At 42.4% G+C, this 21,888-nt stretch overlaps 1 protein-coding gene across 3 annotated transcripts in view; it reads left to right on the forward strand.

Annotated features, from left to right (window-relative positions):
• The window catches only part of LSM6 (LSM6 homolog, U6 small nuclear RNA and mRNA degradation associated), a 217,836-nt gene that overhangs the window by 48,249 nt on the left and 147,699 nt on the right, over positions 1-21,888 (forward strand). For all 3 annotated transcript variants that reach the window (XM_044062233.1, XM_044062232.1, XM_044062234.1), the window contains exon 3: positions 14,247-14,360. In XM_044062233.1, the coding sequence (XP_043918168.1) occupies positions 14,247-14,360 (114 nt within the window). The remainder of the gene's footprint in view (positions 1-14,246; positions 14,361-21,888) is intronic.

Consider the following 21,888-nt stretch of genomic DNA (forward strand, 5'->3'; position numbering starts at 1 on the left):
GCTAGCTTCCAGGCATTGTGAACCTTGCCCCTAGATTAGATTATCACTATTAACATGAGACCCCGACCCATGAGCACGCATAGGGAAAAAAGGCTTATGGAATGGATGGAAGAACTGCAGTGGGCTCTCAAAAGGTGTCTTAACATCTCCAGCACTTTGGTGTACCATGTGAAGATTTGTAATGTACAAGAATGAGTGTTGCATAAATATTCCCAACCATACTTTGGTTAGTCCCTTCAAATGTCCTACTTTGATGGGGAAGTTCACCACAGATGCATTAGCCCTTTGGTGGGGATGTCTGCTTTGTCGGAGTTGTCCAAGGTCCCTGCTCCCAGCTGGAAGACTCGGTGTATTAGTGTGCTGGAGATTGTAAAAGTCCTGCTGTTCCTGTAAGCCCTTCAAGACTGTCTCCTTAATGGTGCCATTGGCATCAATACGAGTAGTGTGGATGTGGTGAAGTGCATAAACAAGCAAGGCTGTACATATTTGCCCCTTTTTTTGAGAGGTCGTGTGGGAATTGGCAGTCATGCTCTTCTCATAAACAGTATCTTGAGAGGAGACTGTTTTCTAATAAACAACCTTGGCTTTTGTTTGCTGCTGTTACAACAGGTCTCTAAGATGTTCTGCAGTGCAGAAAATTCTGTGACTGGAGAAGCATTATTGCTGCCTGTTTGAATCAAATAGTGACAGATGAACTTCTGCTTCCTTGAGCCCCCTCAAGGCCAGTGGCTAAGGGATTATCTAGTTCAGAATAGACCACTTGGCTCCTTTCTGTCCCTCCCCATTTCTCCTATTTTCAGAGCTTCTCCAGAAGGCAAAGCTCAAGAAGTCTGAAGTCATTCTTGTAGCCCAGTTTTTGTCCTCTGCAGGTATGTATGGACCTCCCTCCTGTGGCCACATCTTCTGGAGAACCCCTCTGCTAGAGGTCCCCTACCCAGAACCCTGCTATCTCAACCATCTGGCAAGTATGACTTGTACCCTTTACCCCTTCCATGTATCCACTTGGGTTTCTGTGTAGCCATTAATGGGTAGTTGCATTGTATACCCAGTTCACACAGTTCCCTTTCTTCTACCTAGAAACCCTACCTCAGGTGAAACGTATAAAAGCAAATGATCTTGTTCCAGCCTTTGTACGTGACCTTGCATAATTTTTTTAGTGTTAACTAATTCTCTATTAAAGCTGAAGTTCTTCTTAATTTTTCTTTCACCGGGGCTGATTCATCACTTCACTGGCTTTAATCAGGGTTGTAAAGGTGTACTTTCCTTAGCTGACTCCACTTAATACCTCTGTGGGATTTGACCTTTTATGGTGAAGCTGGCCCCTCCCCCTTTTGAGTCCAATTCTAATGTGAAATTAAATTTTTTTCTAACTTCAGCTATGGGTGTATCTCAAATTCAGTTATTTCGTAAATTCTTCCTATGCCTTTTCACAGACCTTTATTTCTTATAAGTTCATAGGTTGGTGCTAGGCTATCGGCCCTAGGGGCCTATACAGGTCTAGCCAAACAATTCCCCGGATATTTCTTCCCATAATATTTACTTCCCTAGAACCTTATCTAGCAGGGTGACTGATGTGATCCCTGGGGTGAATTTCCCATCTCCCGTCCTATCATCAAGGTTCCTTTTGAAAAGGGCCAAGGAGGCACTCTGACATGTATGGGCAGTCTATTCCAGAATATGGGGAGTCTCTGGGTCAGAAACCTATCCCTCCAGCATGTTTTGTTCATTGTGATGACAAGGTTTAGATCCCTGGAGTGTGTGGCTCTGAGGGATTGGGATTTCTTTAAGTGGAGCATGTCCAACAGGTCAGGGATTGACATGGCCTTTTATGTTAAGCAGAGATCACCTCTGAGTAGACTATATGCTACAGAGTATAGCTGGATTTTTTTTTTGACTGTCAGCATAGGGCATCTGCTTTAGGCCTGTGATTCTGCTAGTGAGGAATTTTTGTGGCCTTTCCAGCTGTTGCAGATGTCCAGATGTCTTGTGAGGTACATACCAAACTGGGCATTGTACTCTATAATGGGTCTAAAGAGGGATGAGTACAGTGGGACAATGACCTCTTTTTTTTTTTTTTTTTTCTGGATGAAAAGCCCTTAGGTGCCCCACACAGGATTTCCTGACTGTTGTCTGTGGTTATTGAAGGTGAGACTACTGTCAACCTGTGTCCCTAAGCCTCTCATCACACTTTTCGCAGTTTAGTGTACTGCCACCTATGTGGTAATGCATGGTTACATGTTTTTTCCCAAAGGGCATAACTATACATTTTGTGGCATTAAGCTTGAGCCCATGGCTCTGGCACCAAGCATCTGTTTTTGTAAGGCCCTTCTGTCGAATATCCACATTTTGGGGATTCAATAATGGCTCCAGTTTGTAGTCCTCTGTGAACTTTGTTAGCCAGAGTCCCGAGTGTTTGCCTCTACTTCAGAGAAGTAGATGCCGAACAAGAACGTTCCCAGGACTGAACCCTGAGGTACTCCACTTGTCAATTGTCTGGAGCTGGATTTGGAGTCTGCTACTTTTACAGTCTGGGTTCTATCAGTAGGCCAGTTGGCAACCCATCGAGTGATGTAGGGATTTATGCCCAGCTTAGTAAGTTTCTCTATGATTCCAGAGTGGGGGATGGTGTGGAAGCCCTTGGCGAGATCTAGATAAGCTGTGTGGACCACCTTATCCTCGTCCACAGCTCTGGAGACCGATTCAAAAGAAGTCAGTCAGGTTCAGGAGACAAGATCGGCCCTGTACGAACCCAAACTGGGTGGAGTCCATTGTTTGAAGGTTGCCAGTATCCTTGTTTAGAAGTTCAATGATAATGCGTTCCATGCCCTTTGCAGGTCACGCTAGTCAGATTGGGACGATAGTTCCCGGGATCCAAGGTGGATCCCCCCTTGTGGAGTGGGATAACTGTAGCTGTGCGCCACTCAGTGGGCACGAAGCCTGAGGTGAGGCTATGACTAAACATGACACTTGGGTGAGGTGCCAGTTCATTTTGTAGTTCATGTAGTACACAGCCCGGGATGCCATTTGGTCCCATGGATGCTGTATTCTTAGCTTTGGAGAGTGCGGTTTCTACCTGTGTGGCTATGATTACCGGAATTTAGCAATCTTTTGGTATTGAGATGGGCCCTTTAGGGGGTGAGATAGGGGTGAAGTTGGCACTAAATTGATCTGCCAGGATATTGGCAGTATCTTTGGGATCAGTATATTTAATGCCATTCTGTTGTAGCTCAGAGCAGATCTGAGCATTGCCATTTCTTGACATAACTATAGAATGCCTTGTGGTTGTCTATGGAATCTTTGGCAATTTTATTTTTGTAACTGGCTTTGGAGGATTTTATGAGGGATCTCCGCTTCTTACTGAGGCTGGTAAGGGAGTTTTTGGATCCTGGGATTTTCTCCTCCTGCAACAGTTTCTTCCTTATGGCAGGAGACCACCAGATTGGCTTTCTTTTTTTGGAGGAGAGAGTCTTGGTTCTGTTTGGGATGGCATGATTTGTGCACGAGTGGATGTGCTCATACAGTGCCTTAGTGCAAGATTTCAGCTCCTGTCTGCATAGGTGCCATGAAGTTGGTCACTTCTGACTTAAGTAGCATGAAGTTGGCTTTGGAGATGTTTTTATGGAGGTTTCCTTACTGGGGTGTGGGATGTGGATGTCTATGGTGATTTGCTTATGGTCAGACCTGACCAGTGAGGGAGTGACCACTGGTGTGGAGCATCTGTATCCCATGTTGATAATGACCAGGTCCTAGGATATTGGAGCCCCTGTTGGGACAATGGATTAGTTGATCCAGGGCGTTGGAATTTATGAATTCAAAGTACCGTTGGGAAAAGGTATTTGTACCAGAGCAGTTTTCCCAGTTAATGGCAGGGTAGTTGAAATCGCCCAGTATTAGGGTGTTTGGTTGTATCTTAATATTTTCCAGTATGTTTAGAAATGTGTAGTGAGAATCTTGGGGCATGGTGGGGGATCTGTAGCAAGCTACAATTTGGATTGCAGTCTTATCTGGTGAATTTCAGATGTATTGTGTTGGGCAACTAGCCTGGAGGTGTAAATATCTTTGGTGAAATGGACACTCCTCTGCCTTTAGTGTTTTGGTCTTGGTTTGGTGGCCGAAAGGGGTGCTCTCTGGAGTCTTGAACCAGGTTTTCAGTTACTGCACAGATATCTATGTTCTCCATTTTTAGGAGTGCCTCGAGAGTGCTTTTTGAGGTTTAGACTTCTAGCATTGAGTAGCATTACCTTCAGATTTTGCATGCTTGTATCTGTTATGGTGGTGGTTTTGTCCTTTGAACCTTGCCTTAAAAAAAGCACACTAGGGGTGGCAAGAGCTTTAGCCAGTAACCTGAATTCCAGGGGTGACAGGTGCAGACCATCTCTGGCAAAGCATTGTGGTTTGTCGATCATGTCGTCCCAGACAGACAGATACTGGATCCCCTTTGAATGATACCAGAAGCTTAACCAAATGGTGAAGTCAACCATTTTGTCCTTATACTGTGGTATCATTCTGGGTGAAGGCAGGAGGCTTCTCAGGGCTAGGGTCATACCTGCCTGGGCCACATGATCCGAGAGCTCTTTCATGTAGTCCAGGGAGGTATGTCTCAAGTCATTCAGTCCAACATGGGCAATGACAAGAGTCGTATTTGTACTTGTGGAGTGACTTGGTGCATCAGTTATGTAGCGGATCCTGGCACCAGACAGGCAGCTGACTGTAATTTTCTCCTTGCCCAGCCTGATGAGTGGGACATCAGTGTGCCTGAATATAGAGTCGCCTATGACTAAAGTGTTGGGTACCGTTGTCTTGCCTTAGGGGCTGTTGGGTGGCACACTGGTGTTGAGAGCTGTCACTTGGTTGTGACTGGTGTTTGTTTGCGTTTCAGCTTCAGAGGTCCTTGTTGCTTGGGCAAGTTAATGTTAAGGGTCTCCACATATGTGAGTTTAGTGTTGCTATGTGTGGGTGGTGGTGGTGTGGGTTTTGAAGGGCTATGTGTTGCTTGAGGTGTAGTGCATGTGTTATCCTCCTCTGAACTGTCTAGCACAATCATGGGTGGAGAGCTTTGCTTCCAGTTTGGCTATGCAAGTGCATCTCTCACAGGTTGTAGTGTTGGGTAGTTGGAGGAGAGTGTTGTCTGTACATTGGGCAGTTGCTGCATTGCTCCAGTATGGCTAGATTCACCAGGTGGACAGGAGAAATCACTGGAAGCTGACCCTTGGACATGCCTGTTTAGGTGCTTTTTTTTGTAAGGTACAAGAACTGTTTTCCCTTACCTTTGCAAGGTATTTTGCAATTATAAGCTGTTTAGGTGCTTTTTTTGTAAGGTACAAGAACTGTTTTCCCTTACCTTTGCAAGGTATTTTGCAATTATAAGCTGTTTAGTGCGTACGATTAATGTTTCCTTATTAACAAGGAGAGTTGAGTGCTTGTATCAGTTTGACTTCCTAATGCTTTCCAGCAGGTTCTAGAACAACTAACTACTAGTCACAGGGGTTCAGATTTTAGTGCTACTACTGAGAAACCAGCTAGTTCGAAGGGAAAATTTGAAGAGCAGACTTCCTGGTACCTGGACTAGTTTAACCGTAGCCTCGCGGTGCTGCACGATTCGAAAAATGCACAAACACATGCGTTTTTAACCCAGAGAGTTGAAAGGGATAGAAATCAACCCAAAATGGCTAATTAAAATTACAATTTCAGAGCTGGAAACTACTCTTCTAGTGTTAGGCAGTACAATGCTCGCCACTCCCACTGGTAAACAGTAGGGCTTCCCTCTACCACAGCAAGGTCTGGATAGTTCTGAACACAGAAAATAAAGTCCTGAAACCAGCAAAGCCTGGCATCTGGACTATACTAGCTAGGAAAGGCGGGAATTGAGCAAACCAGATTTTTTTTTTTTGGTTAAAACAGGCTAAACAATGCAATAATACAGTAAATAAACACAGCAAAGGCTAATGCACTTTGTGTAGCCCGAAAACAGTAAATGCAATTTAAAACTCTACAGAATTAGCAATTTAAAACTTTTTGAATGAAGCAAGACAAGTGAACAACTGAAAAACGATTTGAGGGAGTAATAGGTTCATACTAGGCTATCTGCCCTAGGGCATTTATAAGCCTAGCCAGAGTGTGTTTGGCTTTCGCCACCCATTTTAAATTAATTTTGCTATGCCCTTTTTCGAGGTTAGTATATTGTGCCTCTAACAGTGACACAGAAGTGATACCCGGGGTAAACCTACGATCTCCCATCCACTCATCAAGATTCTTCTTTAAGAGAGTCAATGAGGGACTCTGCCTAACCTGGACTGGGATTTTATTCCAGAGTGAAGGGAGCCCTCTGGGTTATGAATCTGTCCCTCTAGCATGTCCTATTTATTTCAGTGCTGAGGTTCAAGTCTCTCGAGCGCGTAGCTCGATGGATTTGGATTTTCTGAGGTGCAGCATGTCCATTAATTCCGGGTTGGCATGGCTTTATACTTCAGGCACAGATCGCCTCGGAGCAGGCGGTATGCCACTGAGTAGAGCTGGAGTTTCTTTAACTGGGCAGCATATGGCATCTGTTTGAGCCCTATGATCCCCTTGGTGAGGTGCTTTTGGGGTCTTTCCAGTTGCTGCAGGTGTCTGGTAAGGTACATCCCAAAAGGGGCATTGTACTCAATTATGGGCCTGATGAGGGATGAGTAAAGAGGCACGATGACCTCCCCTGATCTAGATGTGAATCCCTTCATGATTAGGTGGGCTATATAAAATATTTTTCTAACCACTTTGGCCACGTGGTTTTCAAATGAGAGATTGCTATCAACTTGGGTCCCCAGGTCCCTAATTACTTCTTCTGTACTTAATGGATTACCACCTATGTGGTAATTTGTGGGCACTTTGTTTTTGCCAAAGGGGATGACTATACACTTTTTGGCGTTTAGCTTGAGGCCATGGCACCAGTTGTCTGTTTCTATGAGGCCCTTTTGGAGGATGCTTGTGTCGGCTGGAGAGTCTATTATGGCGCCCAGTTTGCAGTCCTCTGCGAACTTAGTCATCCACAGTCCTTCCGTGTTGGCCTGTACCTCCGAGAAATATATACCGAACAAGAGAGGTCCCAGGACTGAGCCTTGTGGGACACCACTTGTAACTGGTTTGGAGTCTGACATGGCTCCTGCAATTCTATCCATGTGGGTTCTGTCCTTGAGCCAGTTTGCAACCCATCTAGTGATATGGGGGTTTATATTTAAGCTGGTGAGCTCATCTATAATGCCCGAGTGGGGTATTGTATCGAAGGCTTTTGCGAGGTCCAGGTAGGCTGTGTGGACCACCTTCCCCTCGTCAATGGCCTTTGTGACCGTTTCAAAGAAATCAACCAGGTTTAAGAGGCAGGATCTGCCCTTAAAGCCGAACTGGGTAGTATCCAGTGTCTGTAGGTCCCCAATATCTTTTATTTATGAGGTCCATGAAGATCCTTTCCGTAGCTTTGCAGACCAAGCTAGTCAGGCTTATGGGGTGATAGTTTCCAGGATCCGTTGAGGCACCACCTTTGTGGAGAGGGACCACTGTTGCTGTACGCCACTCTTTGGGTACATCTCCTGTAGTAAGGCTGAGATTGAACAGTAGTTTTATGTTTGGGTTTAGCTCTTCTTGGAGTTCATGTAGGATGCAGCCCAGGACGCCGTCTGGTCCCATTGATGCTGTGTTTTTTGCTTTGGAGAGGGCGGCTCTTGCCTGAGCATCTGAGATGCCAGGGGGGCAGCACTCTGCTGGGATAAATATTTGCCCTTTTGGTGGGGAGGGGGGGGGAGTTTGCGCTGTACCTGTCAGCTAGGATGTTGGCAATGTCTGTGGGTTCGGTGTATTTTTTGTCATTTTGGACTAATTCTGAGCATATCTGGGAATTCCCACCCAGGTTCCTAACATAACTAAAGAAAGCCTTGTGATTATCCTTTGTGTCCTGTGCAGTTTTTCTCTCGAAGCTGGCCTTACGATTTTATGAGTGTCAGTAGTTTTTTGCTAACACTGATCAGAGATGCCTTCCCTTTTTGGGATTTTGCTCAATCATGTAGCCGCTTCCTCCTTCTATTGTATAGTTTGTTTATGGCTGGGGTCCACCAGACAGGACGTCTGCCTTTGGAGGATTGGGTCTTGGTTTTATTTGGGATTGCATGATCCATGCATTCCTGAAGGTGTTCATAGAATGCGTTTATAAAGGATTCTGCGGTCTGGGCCGTATTTTCCACAGGGGGGGGGGCTTTGAAGGATTCCACCTCAGTTTTGAGAAGTGTGAAATTTGCTTTGGAGAAGTTTTTCACTGTGGTTTTCAGGGCAGGGGGTGGAGTTGGGATGTGAACATCCAGTGAGATTAGTTTATGGTCTGATCTTACCAGTGAGGGATACACTTGGGGACTGATGCTCAGGTCCAGTATGTTTTCCCCTCTTGTGGGAGTGGTAACAAGTTGTTCCATAGCATTTCAGTTTATAAATTCTAGGAACCTTTGGGCTAGGGTGTTGGAGCTAGAGTAATGCTCCCAGTCTGTTTTGGGTAGTTGAAGTCACCCAATATAATGGTGTTTGGAGAGACCTTCATATTTTCCAGTGTTCTCAGGAAGGCCGAGTGGGGTTCCTGAGTTTGGGAGGGTGGTCTGTAGCAGGCTATAAACTGGAAGGCAGTTTTACCCACTGTTAGTTGCACATGGATAGTCTCTGATTCTTCGTGCTGTGCCACCAACCTGGAGGTGTGGGTATCTTTGACTAATATTGATACTCTCCCTCCTTTTGTGGTACGGTCCAAGTTTTGGAGCCAAAATGCATGGTATGAGGTATAACCTGGTAGTGCTGGGATGCTCTCGGGAGCCTTGAACCAGGTTTCTGTTACTGCACAGATATCGATGTTCTCCATGATAAGGAGAGTTTAGAGTGCGTGCATCTTGAGACTTCTGGCGTTGAGTAGCATTACTCTTAGTTTCTTATCCCTTGTGATACCTATGGAGGTGGGTTTGTCTTTTGAGCCTTGCCTAAAAAAGGCACTATGGGGGTAGCAAGAGCCTTTGCCAATATCCGAAAGCCCCGGGGTGACAGGTGCAAGCTGTCCCTAGCGAAGCATCGTGGCTTGTCGAGCATGTCATCCCAGGCTGACAGGCATTGGATCCCCTTTGAATGACACCAATACTTAAGCCAATTGTTTCATCTTGTCTTCATATTGTGGCATCATTCTTAGTGAGGGAAAGATGCTACTCAAGGTCAGGGTCATACCGGCCTGGGCTACATGCTCAGAGAGCTCCTCTGTCTCCATGTAGTCCAGGGAGGTATGTTTCGGGTCATTCACACCAGCGTGGACAATGACTAAGTCATATTTGTACTTGCCTTGGAGTGACCTGAGTACTTGTGTTATGTGGCGGATCCTAGCGCCCGACAGGCAGCTCACCGTGACCTTCTCCTTCAGCCTGGTGAGCGGGACGTCAGTTGCCTGACTATGGTCACCTATTATAATTGTATCAGGTGTGTTGTTTAGCCTTACGGGCTGTGACTGTTCGGCACACTGGCTTTGTGAGCTGTGTGTTGCACGTGTTTTGTTTTGGGGTAGCGGTTGCTTGGGTGTCTGCTTTGGAGGTCTCTGCTGCTTAGGCAGATTTTTATTTAGAGCCTCAGAGTATCTTTTTGTTTTTGTGTTTGGTTTGCTGTCGTGGTAGGTCTATGTCGGACTGGAATTGTAGTGAGTGTGGTTTCCTTCTCCTCCTGACTGGTTGTGCCAGTACTGAGTTGAGAGAGCTTAGCCTCCAGTATGGCTATATGGTTGCATCTCTCACATGTGTTGGAATTTGTTGGGAGGAGGAGAGGGTTGTCTGTGTACATGAGGCAGTTGTAACACTGCCTCAAGATTCCCAGATTCACCAGCTGGACCAGAGAGGAGATTGACAACTGACCTTTGGACATGCTAGAATAGTATTGGGAATTCCTTTATAATTGAAAAAAAAGGGCCAATGGGGAATGAGGTACTCAAGGGGAGTTTGAGGGTGTAGTGCTTTTAATATTTTAGTGCTGACTTGTATTATTGCTTTAGTGAGCAAGTGCCAGGTAACTTAAATGCAAATGTGTTACAGGTAACTTAAATGCAAAAACGACAAACAGTAACTTTCTTTCAAGTGAAACAAGGAAATAAGTACAGTAAGCAATGCAGATATCACTAGGGATCCACAGAAGCGCTGAAAAGCTGCGTTTTAGGTGGAATTTAGCGTTTCGGGGAAGCAGCATACAAATAAAGCTAGATTCAGCAGGCCTGGATCTAGTCTATGCTACAGCAAACAAGATGTACCAATTTCAGTAAGAAACAGTGCAAATATGCAGACACTATAAGCCTTTAACCAGAAATTCCCAGCTCAGAAGGGCAGAGTCCAGCCTCTCCTCCCACAAGAGTGCAGACCACGAACCTTCTTAATGTAAAGTAACTGGCCCGAAGCCCAAGTGCTTAAACCAGAACTAATACACTTAATAACAGACACTGAGCCCTCAATCAGCAGTTCACAACTTAGAAGGATGTAAGCTACCTGTCCTGCCACCATAGTGCAGGCCACAAACCTTCATAATGTAAAACAACTGGTCTGAAGCCCAAGTGCTTAAACTAAAAGGCTTAGAATGAGTTACACCAAGCAGTAATAAATACAATTGAGTACTTTTAAGATGACGCAAAAGCAAAATAAAGTAGGAAGAAACAAATACAGTAAAAGCAGATTTTTTTTTTGAGTGAGCAAATGAGATGGGCCCAGGAGTTACAGGACAGAAATAAGTGCAAATGCAGGCCTTCAAATCAAAGTTGAGAGAGATGGAAGACCGCCCAAACGGCCAATAACTACAAATTCTGGGCCGGAACCACTCCTTATGTGGTAGACAGGTTACCTAGTGCTTACCACTCCCACTGATAAGCTAGAAGGCTTCTTTCCAACACAGAAAGGCTTTGAGAGCTCAGAAGCTTACAAAATAGTCCTGGATACAGCAAATCTGTATCTGGAACCCTAATTGCAGGAAAGGTAGGAAACGGGCTTACAATTTTTTTTTCCCAGAAAAGTAGCAAAAACAGTAGTAAAAACAATGCACATGCAGTGCAAGCTGGCACACTTGAGTATGTAGCAATATTAGTCCACACACAGTTTGAAAAAATGTAATTAAATTAAAAATGACTAAAAGCAAGTGCAGAAAGGGTTATTAGTTAGAATGTGGTAAAGAGATGGGACTGGGGGAGTGTCCTAGATCAAATCTACAGTGGGGTGGGCACTGCAAAAGCCACCAAATTTAAACTACTACCAGAACAGGGAGGGGGTGGGGGGGTGGGGAATAGTTTCAACAGAGATGTGAGGAATCGAGTGCAAATTATAAAACCCAAAAAATATATACTGATCTCTGTATATTTGCAGAACACTAAGACAACAGATACCTAAGCAACAATTTAGCTCTATAATACAGAGTAATACAGAAAAATATACTCGGCTCTATAGAATAAGCTAGTCTACATATACAGAAAAGTCTATACAGAAAAGCAGCTAAACAACACTAAAACAAATCAGCAACCTAGACCACTTGAGTTGTAGCAATATTAAGGCATATACAGTTTTAATAAATGCACTAAAATATACTCTATATTTCCAAAATGTTTGAGAAGCACAGTCAGACCCTTGCTTTCATGTCCAGAGTAGCCACAGAAAAGAATTTGAGCCAGGCTATGAAGTGTCTGTATGTTTTTGTCCACATCATTCAGGTAAAGTTTGGAGAAGTAGATAGGGTAGGGTGCCTACGTATTCACAGGTGGCTGCAGTTTATATACACTTGCCAAAGTCTGTCTGAGAGATTCACATTTGTCCATATCCTGTGTAGCCAATAGTTTGGGTTCCAGAGTTTCTAAATACACAATGTGTTTTGGTGCCTTTCAGAATGCATTCAGTTCTATTATCTTTAGTATAACTTATCTGTCTTGCAGTCCCACAGAACATTCATCAAAAGCAGTGGCCAAATCTCGGGCATATTTTTGAAAGGGTACCTGACAAATCTTCGAATGCTCAAAAATTTCGAACGTTGCATGGTAGAGACCAAACGTTTGAAATTTTGAATGTTTGAAGATAGACTTTCAACGGTGCCGTACAGTGCAGATAGGGAGAATTTCCCTTTTCTCCACTGAAGAGCGGTCTCTGAGTTGGTATATTTAAGTACGGGGGTGCAGGGGTGCTTACCCACTGCCTACACTTAGTTTTTTTCTTTTTTTTTTTTTTTTTTTTTTTATTTGATCGAACATCCAATTGTCGAACATTTGGTCTCGACCATGTAATGTTCGAGCATTTAACATAGACCCTTTTGAAATGCTTCTAGACTAAATGTGTGACTTCAGGATAGGTTTCCCTGTTTACTTTTACTAGACACTGCAAGTAAGATATTGCCCCTGGTGATTATCTTCATAATCTTTAGGAAACCATGAGTTTTGTCATCATAGATACAAAAGTTATAGCTACTGTAATACTAGGTCTGGGTGATACAAAATCATCCTCATCAACAAATCTGTACATTTTCTGTCAACCTGTTAGAGACGAGAACTAGATGAGGTTTGAGCTTGACAAGTTTTATATTGGTATTTTCTGTTTTATGGTATCTTTACTCTAGCAGCATACCGTTTGATTTTAGGGGGGGGGTAGATGCATTGCATTGCGTTGTGGGTACAGGAGAGTAGCTAAAGCATTGGAAAGTTATCTGTTAATTAAACTGATCTTAGTCTGCAGCTACGTCCCAATTTCTTGTAGAAGATGGGCTCCGATCATGTAGCTCTGTCATTTAAAATACCTTTTAGGTAGTCTGAGCTATTTTTTTCTTGATTTGCAGGAAAGTGCTTTCTGGTTACATGGGAGAGTCAACTGGCTTTAGCTCTTTTACGTGTGAGATTTAAATAGTCAGTATATTATGTTGCTGTGCATTTGTACAGGCATGTGGACATCTCCTGAATGCATGATTTCACAGAAAAATTGTTTTAATTCTGGCTGGTGGTGAAGAACTTTCAGTCCCATCAGTGGCTGTCCTGGTGTATCATCTGTTATGGAGTGCATCCTGCATTCCTTGCTAAAGCTAGCTTGATACTGTCATGGTGCACACACGCAGCTCATTGTCCTGAAGTAGCATTGTTTCTTGAAGGTAATATTTTTCAGTTTGCGGACCAGATTAGTGGCATACATTTGGACAAAAAGTACAGTTATGTTTTTCAACTGTTGCCGCAGTGTGGCAATTTCCCCACCATGCACTGATCTTTAAATTTAGAATAATTTAAGGGTGGAGTTTGCAGGGGAAAGCGCCTGTTACACGGAGGGCTCTTCCTTTTCACAAGAAAAATGTTATTTTGCAGTTTGCCAAATTAGCATTTTTTTGTTTAAGTTTTTAAATTCCTTCCTCCCTCCATTAGTAATTTCTGATTTTGCTAATTTAGTGTAGTGAACTCTGATTATTTGGTGTCCTTGAAATTAGCCTCCCCTATATTCAACTGTATTTATTTTTATAAACTTTCAGACTGATTCTGGAGTTTGTCTGCAGGTAACTGTAGTGAGTGGAGCTTTATCTGCTTATGTGCTACTAGTTACAGAAAAGAAAAAAATTGCTGCCTTTCAAAGGCATAAAGCATTTAGCAAGGTCTGTCGGACTGTGCAACAGTCCCTTAAGTATGCTCAACCCTGCCATACCTCTAAAATGTCCTGATTGTCCTAGAATGTCCAGATTTTTGTGTCTTATGTTTGGTCAGTTCCTCGTGCAATGTTTGGCTTTCAGACAAACCACTAAGGACTGTTTCAGATTTATTTGGAAAATGCAGGCAAATATCTGTTCTAGTGACTTTCTAAGTTTTTATTACAGGAAGGACATCTTACCTGTATGGACAGAAGACTGAAACAAATCCATTTTTTATATTGCTGCTGTCTTTGTTTTTCAGTACTGGCAGATTTCACTGTCTCTAATGTGAGACCCGACATCTGGGCTGCATCACTGCACTCGTGTAATAAAAAAATGAAACATTTACATACATACATTTATTGAAGTTTGGTGCATGTCATGTGGCTAGGCAAATAACACTAGGTTTAACCTCTGGTGTCCTAGTACAGTTTCATTGGTATTGAATGGTAATGTACTCAGTTTAGATCCTTTTACCAGACTGGAGAAAAAAAGCAGTTCTGTTGCATATTTTCTTTGAGTAGTTAACATTAATTAATTAATTAATTTATTTTTTGCTTACCTAACTTTTAAATGCTGTTTGCTTTTAGGTGTCCTGGCGTGTTTAGATGGGTATATGAACATCGCTCTTGAACAAACAGAAGAATATGTTAATGGCCAACTTAAAAATAAATATGGTGATGCCTTCATTCGAGGAAACAATGGTACGTTTAAGACTTAATGTAGGAGGAATAATTTTGAAAGTACTTGCCGTTTGATTGTTGTAGGATATTGTTGACTCCACCCTTCGTCACCTAAGTATTTGTAGCTTGTTAAATAAGATGATAGTAATAGTCTATCATCATTTTGCTCAAGTCTGCTGTAGTTAAATCTTGATTGATGTATACTTTAACATTTGAGTGTATGAACACCAGAACACTTTCTTTTACTAGTAGAGTGATTAGCATCTGTGATTTTCTAAGTAATAGACTGCAGAATGTCGGGATGGGCAGTTTCAATTTTTTTCCAGTTATAGGTAGGGTTATAGTTATGTACCTCATTGTTTGCAGTGCATAGGCACTAACTGTTGCGTATTCACTGGACTACTGCTGTTGGTCCTTTCTGTATGTTCAGTTATAGAGGTGTTAAAGAAAATGGAGGATAAAGCTAAATCTATGCAAACAGTCAAGGATTTCTTACAGGTACAGCCACCTCGATTTAGCAGAAATTGGCCAACAAAGAATTGGTCCTTTCCAGTGTCAGACAGCCCACAGAGAGGCAGATACAGACGCCCAAGAGGCAGATCTCAACCCCAAGGCTCAAACAGACAACGACAGTGGGGCACCTCGACCCCAAAAGGAGGTGAGGACAAGTCTCAACCTTACAGGAAACAGTCACAATGACTTTCCCCTTCATACGCCAAGCACTTCCCTTTTGGAAGCTCCCTTAGGAGGAAAACTAGCACTTCAAAACTGGCAAACAATCACCCAAGACAAATGGGTTCTGAATATTGTGTCTCAAGGTTACAGGTTCCACTTTCATACTTTACCAAGGCTAAAAGGAATGCCAGACCTGCCACAAAATCAATGGGCAGAGGCACAAAAATTTCAGCCCTCATGGACATGAGAGCTAAAAAGTACAAGAGGAACAAGGACAAGGATTTTACTCAAGACTCTTCCTGGTCCCCAAAAAGGACAAGGCCTGGAGGCCCATACTATACCTTTCCATTCTAAATACTTACCTGGATATTCCGAAATTCAAAATGTTGACATTACAGCAGCTTCTACCCATGCTGGGCAAGAAGGCTTGGCTTGTTACTCTGGACCTCAGAGGCATACCTGCATGTCCCTATCGGACAAAATTGCAGAAGATGCCTCAGATTCAAAGCTGGTACAATGCACTAGCAATTCTCTGCACTGCCCTTTGGCTTATCTACTGCGCCTAGGGTCTTCACAAAGTGCCTGGCACCAGTAATTGCATTTTGCAGACAAAAAGGAATTCAAATATATCCATACCTGGACGACTGCCTCATTCAAGCAGAGACAAAGGACATTCTTCTACAGCATCTGGTGTTTGTAAAAAGGTTGCTAATTTCCCTAGGGTACACAGTAAACGAAAAGAAGTCAAAACTAGTGCCCTCAACAGATTATATTCCTGGGTGCCATCTTAAATACAACGGCCCAGATGGCTTACCTCACGCCAGACAAACAAGTTCAACTAACTCAATATTTTCTCCCATCTCCCTGCAAGAAAAATTCTGCAGACCCTGAGATACATGGCATCCTGCATACTACTAATACCATATGCCAGACTGCATATGAGGAAATTACAATGGTAGCTAAAAGTGTTTGGACTCAACACTCTCACAGTTTAGCAGCAGTAATACCAATGATTCCCTGGCTACAACAGGAGTTTCGATGGTGGGCACAGGCATGTCACCTAAACAAGGGTCAGCCTTTTACCCTACCCACAGCCAAGCAAACTCTAACAACAGATGCTTCAGATTACACTTGGAGTACACATGGCAGGAAAATGCACTCTGGGCAAGTGGACCACAGACCAGATGCATCTTCACATCAATCAAAAAGAGATGTTGGCTGTTCAAAATGCCCTAACTGCTTTAAAGGACCTTCTGCATCCAGGGCAACTATTAAAGACAAACAACACCACAGTAACGTGGTACATAAATAAGCAAGGGGCACTCATTCTTATCCCCTATGCAGGCAAGCCATGACCTTGTGGAACACAGCTCTAACGTATCAAGTTCACCTGCAAGCACAATTCCTGCCAGGAAAGAAAAATACTCTGGCAGACTATCTAAGTAGAAATATCATGGACCCTCACGAATGGAAATTGAATCCACAAATCTTCAGCATGGTAATGCATAAATGGGTCTTCAGCATGGTAACGCAGAAATGGGGATGCCCAGACTTGGATCTTTTTGCCTCCCCACTGAATTGCCAACTACAAAAATTCTGTATAAGGACTCATCACAAACAAGCATGGAAAGTGGATGCTCTTTTGTTCAGCTGGAAAAACCTAAAAGTTTGCCTTCCTGCCACTGCCTCTCCTTTCAAAGGTACTCCCAAAAGCCAGACAAGAAAAAACGCAGATCCTGATTGCTCCAGACTTGCCACGCCAGCACTGGTACTCTATCTTTGGCTCAAGGCCCACCATGGATTTTGCCTCAAATTCTACACCTGACTCAAAACAGTCCGATCCTGCACAGTCTGCTCAAAACCCTAAACCTGGCTGCATGGCAGATTCATTAGTCAAACAGGCAACACCTCTCTCTAAAGCTGTTATGGATGTCATTTTGGAGGCTAGGAGGCCTAGCACCAGGAAAGCTCACTCAGAAAAATGGAAGAGATTCTGCGCCTGGAACCAGGCTCAAAGCCTTGACCCTCTTGTTCCAAACATTCCGCAGATTTTACAATACTTAACTGAGATGCTGGACAGAGGCCTATCCTTCTCATCAATTAAGATCCACGCCTCTGCCATTTCAGCACATTACAATACAGACCTCTCATCCCTTGCTAAAGCAGTACCTCAGAGGGGCTAAAAACATAAGACTGTCCCGTAGAACACAAACACCAAATTGGGACCTCAATTTCGTTTTGGAAAAACTAACCCTGCCACCTTTTGAGCCAGCCAATACAGCCGATCTAAAATTTTTATCATGGAAAACTGCTGTGCTCCTGGCAGTAACTTCAGCATGAAGAGTCTCAGAGCTACAGGCATTAATGGCAGTGGAACCTTTTATAATTTGTCATCAGGACAGGGTTTCTTTAAGGACAAACCCTACCTTTATGCCAAAGGTAGTATCTAGTGTGGCTCTTAACCAAACCATCCATTTGCCAACTTTTTATCCAAACCCCCAGAATAAAGGGGAGAAACTTCTGCATTCTTTGGACATACACAGGCAGCTACTGGGCAAAACAAAAGCTTTCAGGAAAACTGAGCAACTGTTTGTAGCATATGCTGCAGGATCACAGGGCAAGGCTATCTCAAAGCAGACTATAGCCAAATGGATAGGACACTGTATTCATTACTGTTGCACACAGCATGGAAAATCCATCCCAAATAACATTGGGCCACATTCCACCAGGGCAACAGCCACTTAACAGCCTTTCTCAGAGGAGTACCTACCAAGGAAATTTTGGAGGCTGCAACTTGGAGTTCAGTGCACACCTTTACCAAGCATTACCACCTGCCTCTCTACTCTAAATCCAGACCAGGATTTGCCACTGCAGTTCTGCAGGGCCTCCTAGCCAATCCTAACTCTTTATAGACTAGCCACCCAACCTTAGCTTTGGAATTCTACACAAGTGTAATGACTGCAGCAGTGAAACACGATGAACATAGTACAGTCTTGTACCTACCATAAATGTAGATGTTAGTTTTCACACTGATTCAGTCCAGGTTACCCTCCCTCCATCCCCTCTGAACTAGCTGGACTTATCTATGCCTTTCTATCCTATACAACCTTTGTAGTGTATTTGCTTGTAACTGAAGGTATTGTTTTTATTTTATATGTATATTTTTTATTAGCAATATGTATTGCCTGCCTACTGGGGGGCACCTGGCATCTGGGGTAAGAAACTGAAGAAAATGGCGTCTGATGCATCTTGTATACCCCTGGCGCACTGACATCAGGGAAGAAGCGACAGCAACAGACGCCGGACCAAGACTTTGGAACTCTGGCCGACTGCGGGACTGCCTGATGGCAGGATAACCCCAAGTGTAAGGACTGCAGCAGTGTGAACACTCTAAAATCTACATTTATGGTAGGTACAAAACTGTACTTTCTCCTTAAGGATCTGCATCCAAAATCATACTTTTCTTGAACCCCCCCCCCCCCACTGCTTCATCATCATCCTCTTGTGATTTGAATTATAACATTCTGCTTGTGTTTTATATAAGCCTCAACTGTGTAGCTGTAAAATATCCCTTTAAATCCGGTAATCCTAACCTCAATTGTTCTATTGAAAGAATTCTACAATTTCTTTTTTGGTTGATTTTAAAGTATGCCCAACTGGTGTATAAAACTAAAGGGGCTAAAAGCATTGTTATTGCTTGTATTTTAGTATCAAGAAACACTTGATAAAGAAACACAAGAAGCTTTAACTAGCTACTCAGCTGAAATGAAAACTGCAAAAAAAAAAAAAAAAAAAAAATCAGAGGATGAAATAAAGAAAAGACTGGCTGAGTACAAGGCTTCTCAAGAAGAGGAGTTTCAAAAAATTGTACAGTTAGAAGACAAGAGCATGTAGAGAAAAACTTGGTATTTTCTGCTGTACCACAGAAACTGGAAGGAAGGAACAGACTGTTAATTTTATGAAAGCACTAACAAGCAACTGGACAGGTATTCCACAGATGGATTTGTTAAATGAAAGGGCAAAGTGTATGCTCCAAACCTGGTCATTAGAAATCAGTCAAGACCTACATTAGTAAAGATCCAATTATACCAACAGAAAGGGTTGATCCTGACAAAACTGTGGCAGAAGGGAAAAGTATTAAATTGGAGACAGCAGAGTGTTAGTGGAAAATGACTGCAGACCAAGCAGAAGGGAAGCTAATTTATTCCAGTAATCAGGGAATGTAGAGAGGCAGGTGTGAGATTCAAGCTGCTGTATCCCATTTGTCTTCACAATATCTTTTCCTGGAGGATCAAAGACAAATTTTGTATGCAGAACATGCTAAGGAAAAAATGATAAATGGTTACCCAACAAACGGCGAGGCAGCAAAAGAAGGGGACTCTCTCTCCCCATGAGCTTTATCTGAAGATTTTGCCAGTGAAACGTTTCCACGGTTTCAAAGGAAAATGCTTGGGAAATGGAAAAAGCACAGGAGTTCACTAGAAGAATCAAGAGTCTGGTGTTGGAGTTTCAGATTAACAGGAAAGCCATCAACATTGAAGTTAAAAAAATAAATGTGAGACTAGAAAGCATCAATCACATTTGTGAAATATGGCTCTGAAGACCAGACTTTTGTTGACTTTGTTAAAATTGTAGGTGGACTGGAAAACTGTAGAGTAAAACAATTTTCATTTTTACTACTTATGCAAAACACTTCACAATATTAATTGCATGTTCTAGACTAAATCAGTTTTATATAATGTATGCTAAAGGTATTTCAATTTTTTTTTTTTTGGGGGGGGGGGGGTCTGCAATGACTGTTTTAGGTGTTAAAACAGTAAAGTGTACTTTAGTTGAAAGAAATATAGGCTTTACAGTAAACAAAAAGGCTGGACAAAAAGCAAGTAGTGAAGTTAACAGGTTGTGATCTTGCACTGCAGTGCAAAAATGCACAGATTATATGAAGAATTAAAATAGTTTCAGAATTTTACAAGGGTGGAGGTCTATAATAAATGCCGTTGGCTTAAGCTACACAGATTTTTTTAATAAAGTAATTTGGCTTGAAAAATACGACAAAAAGCTTAGTTTCTTTCATGTGCAAATAGATTACTATTTTTTGTATGAGCAAATGCCCTCAGTGGAAGCCAAGACGTCTGCAGCTGAAGGCAGCAGTATATAATGTTCCAAGTGAGACAAATTCCTTCATGCACCTTATTGCTGGCACCTTTTTTTACATGGAGAAAAGCTGTCTGTAGGTGTAAGCAACTAATAGTGAGAGTTTTGAGCATTCTTCGATTAGGAAATGAAAAGTTTAATTGTATAAATGCCAAGCAGTTCAGCAAAAAATGAAGTTTGAAAAATTGTAGGACGTGAATAAGAGATAGTAGCCTCCCTAGCAACCTTAACACATTAATACACTTAGTACAATTTAGTTTTGTTTAAAAATAACTAGTGCACTCTCTTAGGGCTAAAAGCTTCTGAAAGCATACAACCCATTTTTTACATCTGGGAGGGGAAGAGCAATAAAAAACAGGAGACACAGCAAATCAGTGTAAGTGGGGGCACTAACACAGACCACCATTAACTTTATCATGGGTAACCTTAACTTTAGGTTAGGTAATGCCAGTGGGCTCATCTGTCACTTTGGGGCAAATAACTTCTCTCATAATGCAGGTAGTGGAAAATTATACCACAAAATGCAGGTAGTGAAAACTATACCACAGTTTTTAGGGAAGATAGACATTTCCTCATAAGTGATAGCTAGTAAATGGGATAAAATTTAAACGAAAACAGGGTGGAAATGAGAGATCTGATTTAAGAATTAATGGGAATTATAGGGGCTAAAAAGGTTAAAGTATTACAGAATAAGGTGAATCTCAGAGCAAGAAGAGGCAGAATTCTAAACCGAAAATAAGGGACAATTTGCTTAATATGCATGAGATTAGACACTGCCGTTAAGCAACTTTTGATACCTCCAGAGCATAAAGCCTTTTAGCAATGACCTGGGAAACGGAAGCAGAAAGTTGTCAAACACTGAGCCCAAAACAACAAAAAAAAATCCCATACAGGAACTGGAAAGACTTTGGAAGTTTTATGAAAATTTGTATATATCAGAGAAATGCAGGAATCAAGAGAGTGAGCACAAATGGAGATCTCTATGGAAAACAGTTATGCCAAGGTTGGATGTAGGTGAGGCTCAACTACGAAGAGACAAAAGTGAAGCAAGTCTTCAGGAACAGACAGTATTCCTATATAAGTTTGGAGGCTAGGAAGGAAGACCTATTAAGACCTAGGAGATTTTAACACTATTTTAAAGTGAGGGGAAGCACCAATCTCTTTGGATAAAAGCTGTGGTTGTTGTACTACTTAATGGTAAGACCCATAAAAGCAGGCTTCATATAGACCCATTTTCAATTGTGCTTGGTTCTATACTAGCTAAAATAATGGCAAAGGTGGTGCCAAAACTGACAGATATGGATCTATGTGGTTTTGTTGAGTAGAAGCAAACATTTGGCAACATTAATGAACGATGATCCATAGGGAAGCAAAAATACCACTGTTGTTGGTGGGTCATAATACAGAAAGAACATCTGACGATTATGTTGGGAGTTTATCAGTAAGTCAAAGGAAAGATTTGCATTCCCTGATACAATGAGGTTAATTAGGAGGCTATATGAAGGATCAGAGGCAAGAACTAAAGTGGGAGGGTTCTTCCCTGACCAGTTGCGTTTGAACAAAGGAACCAGGCAAGGTGTCCAATTTCCAACAAATGGTATGGTTATCAAGAAAAGTTTTACTTGCAATTATTTTGTAACGGATAAATCCATCAAAAAAGGACATTTCAGTGTTGTGGAACATTCTGAGACCATTTCAAGTCTTTTTGGAATATAAAATT

This window comes from Protopterus annectens, chromosome 2.part1, assembly GCF_019279795.1.
Source record: "Protopterus annectens isolate FY-2018-M chromosome 2.part1, PAN1.0, whole genome shotgun sequence".
NCBI classification, from domain to species: Eukaryota; Metazoa; Chordata; order Ceratodontiformes; family Protopteridae; genus Protopterus; species Protopterus annectens.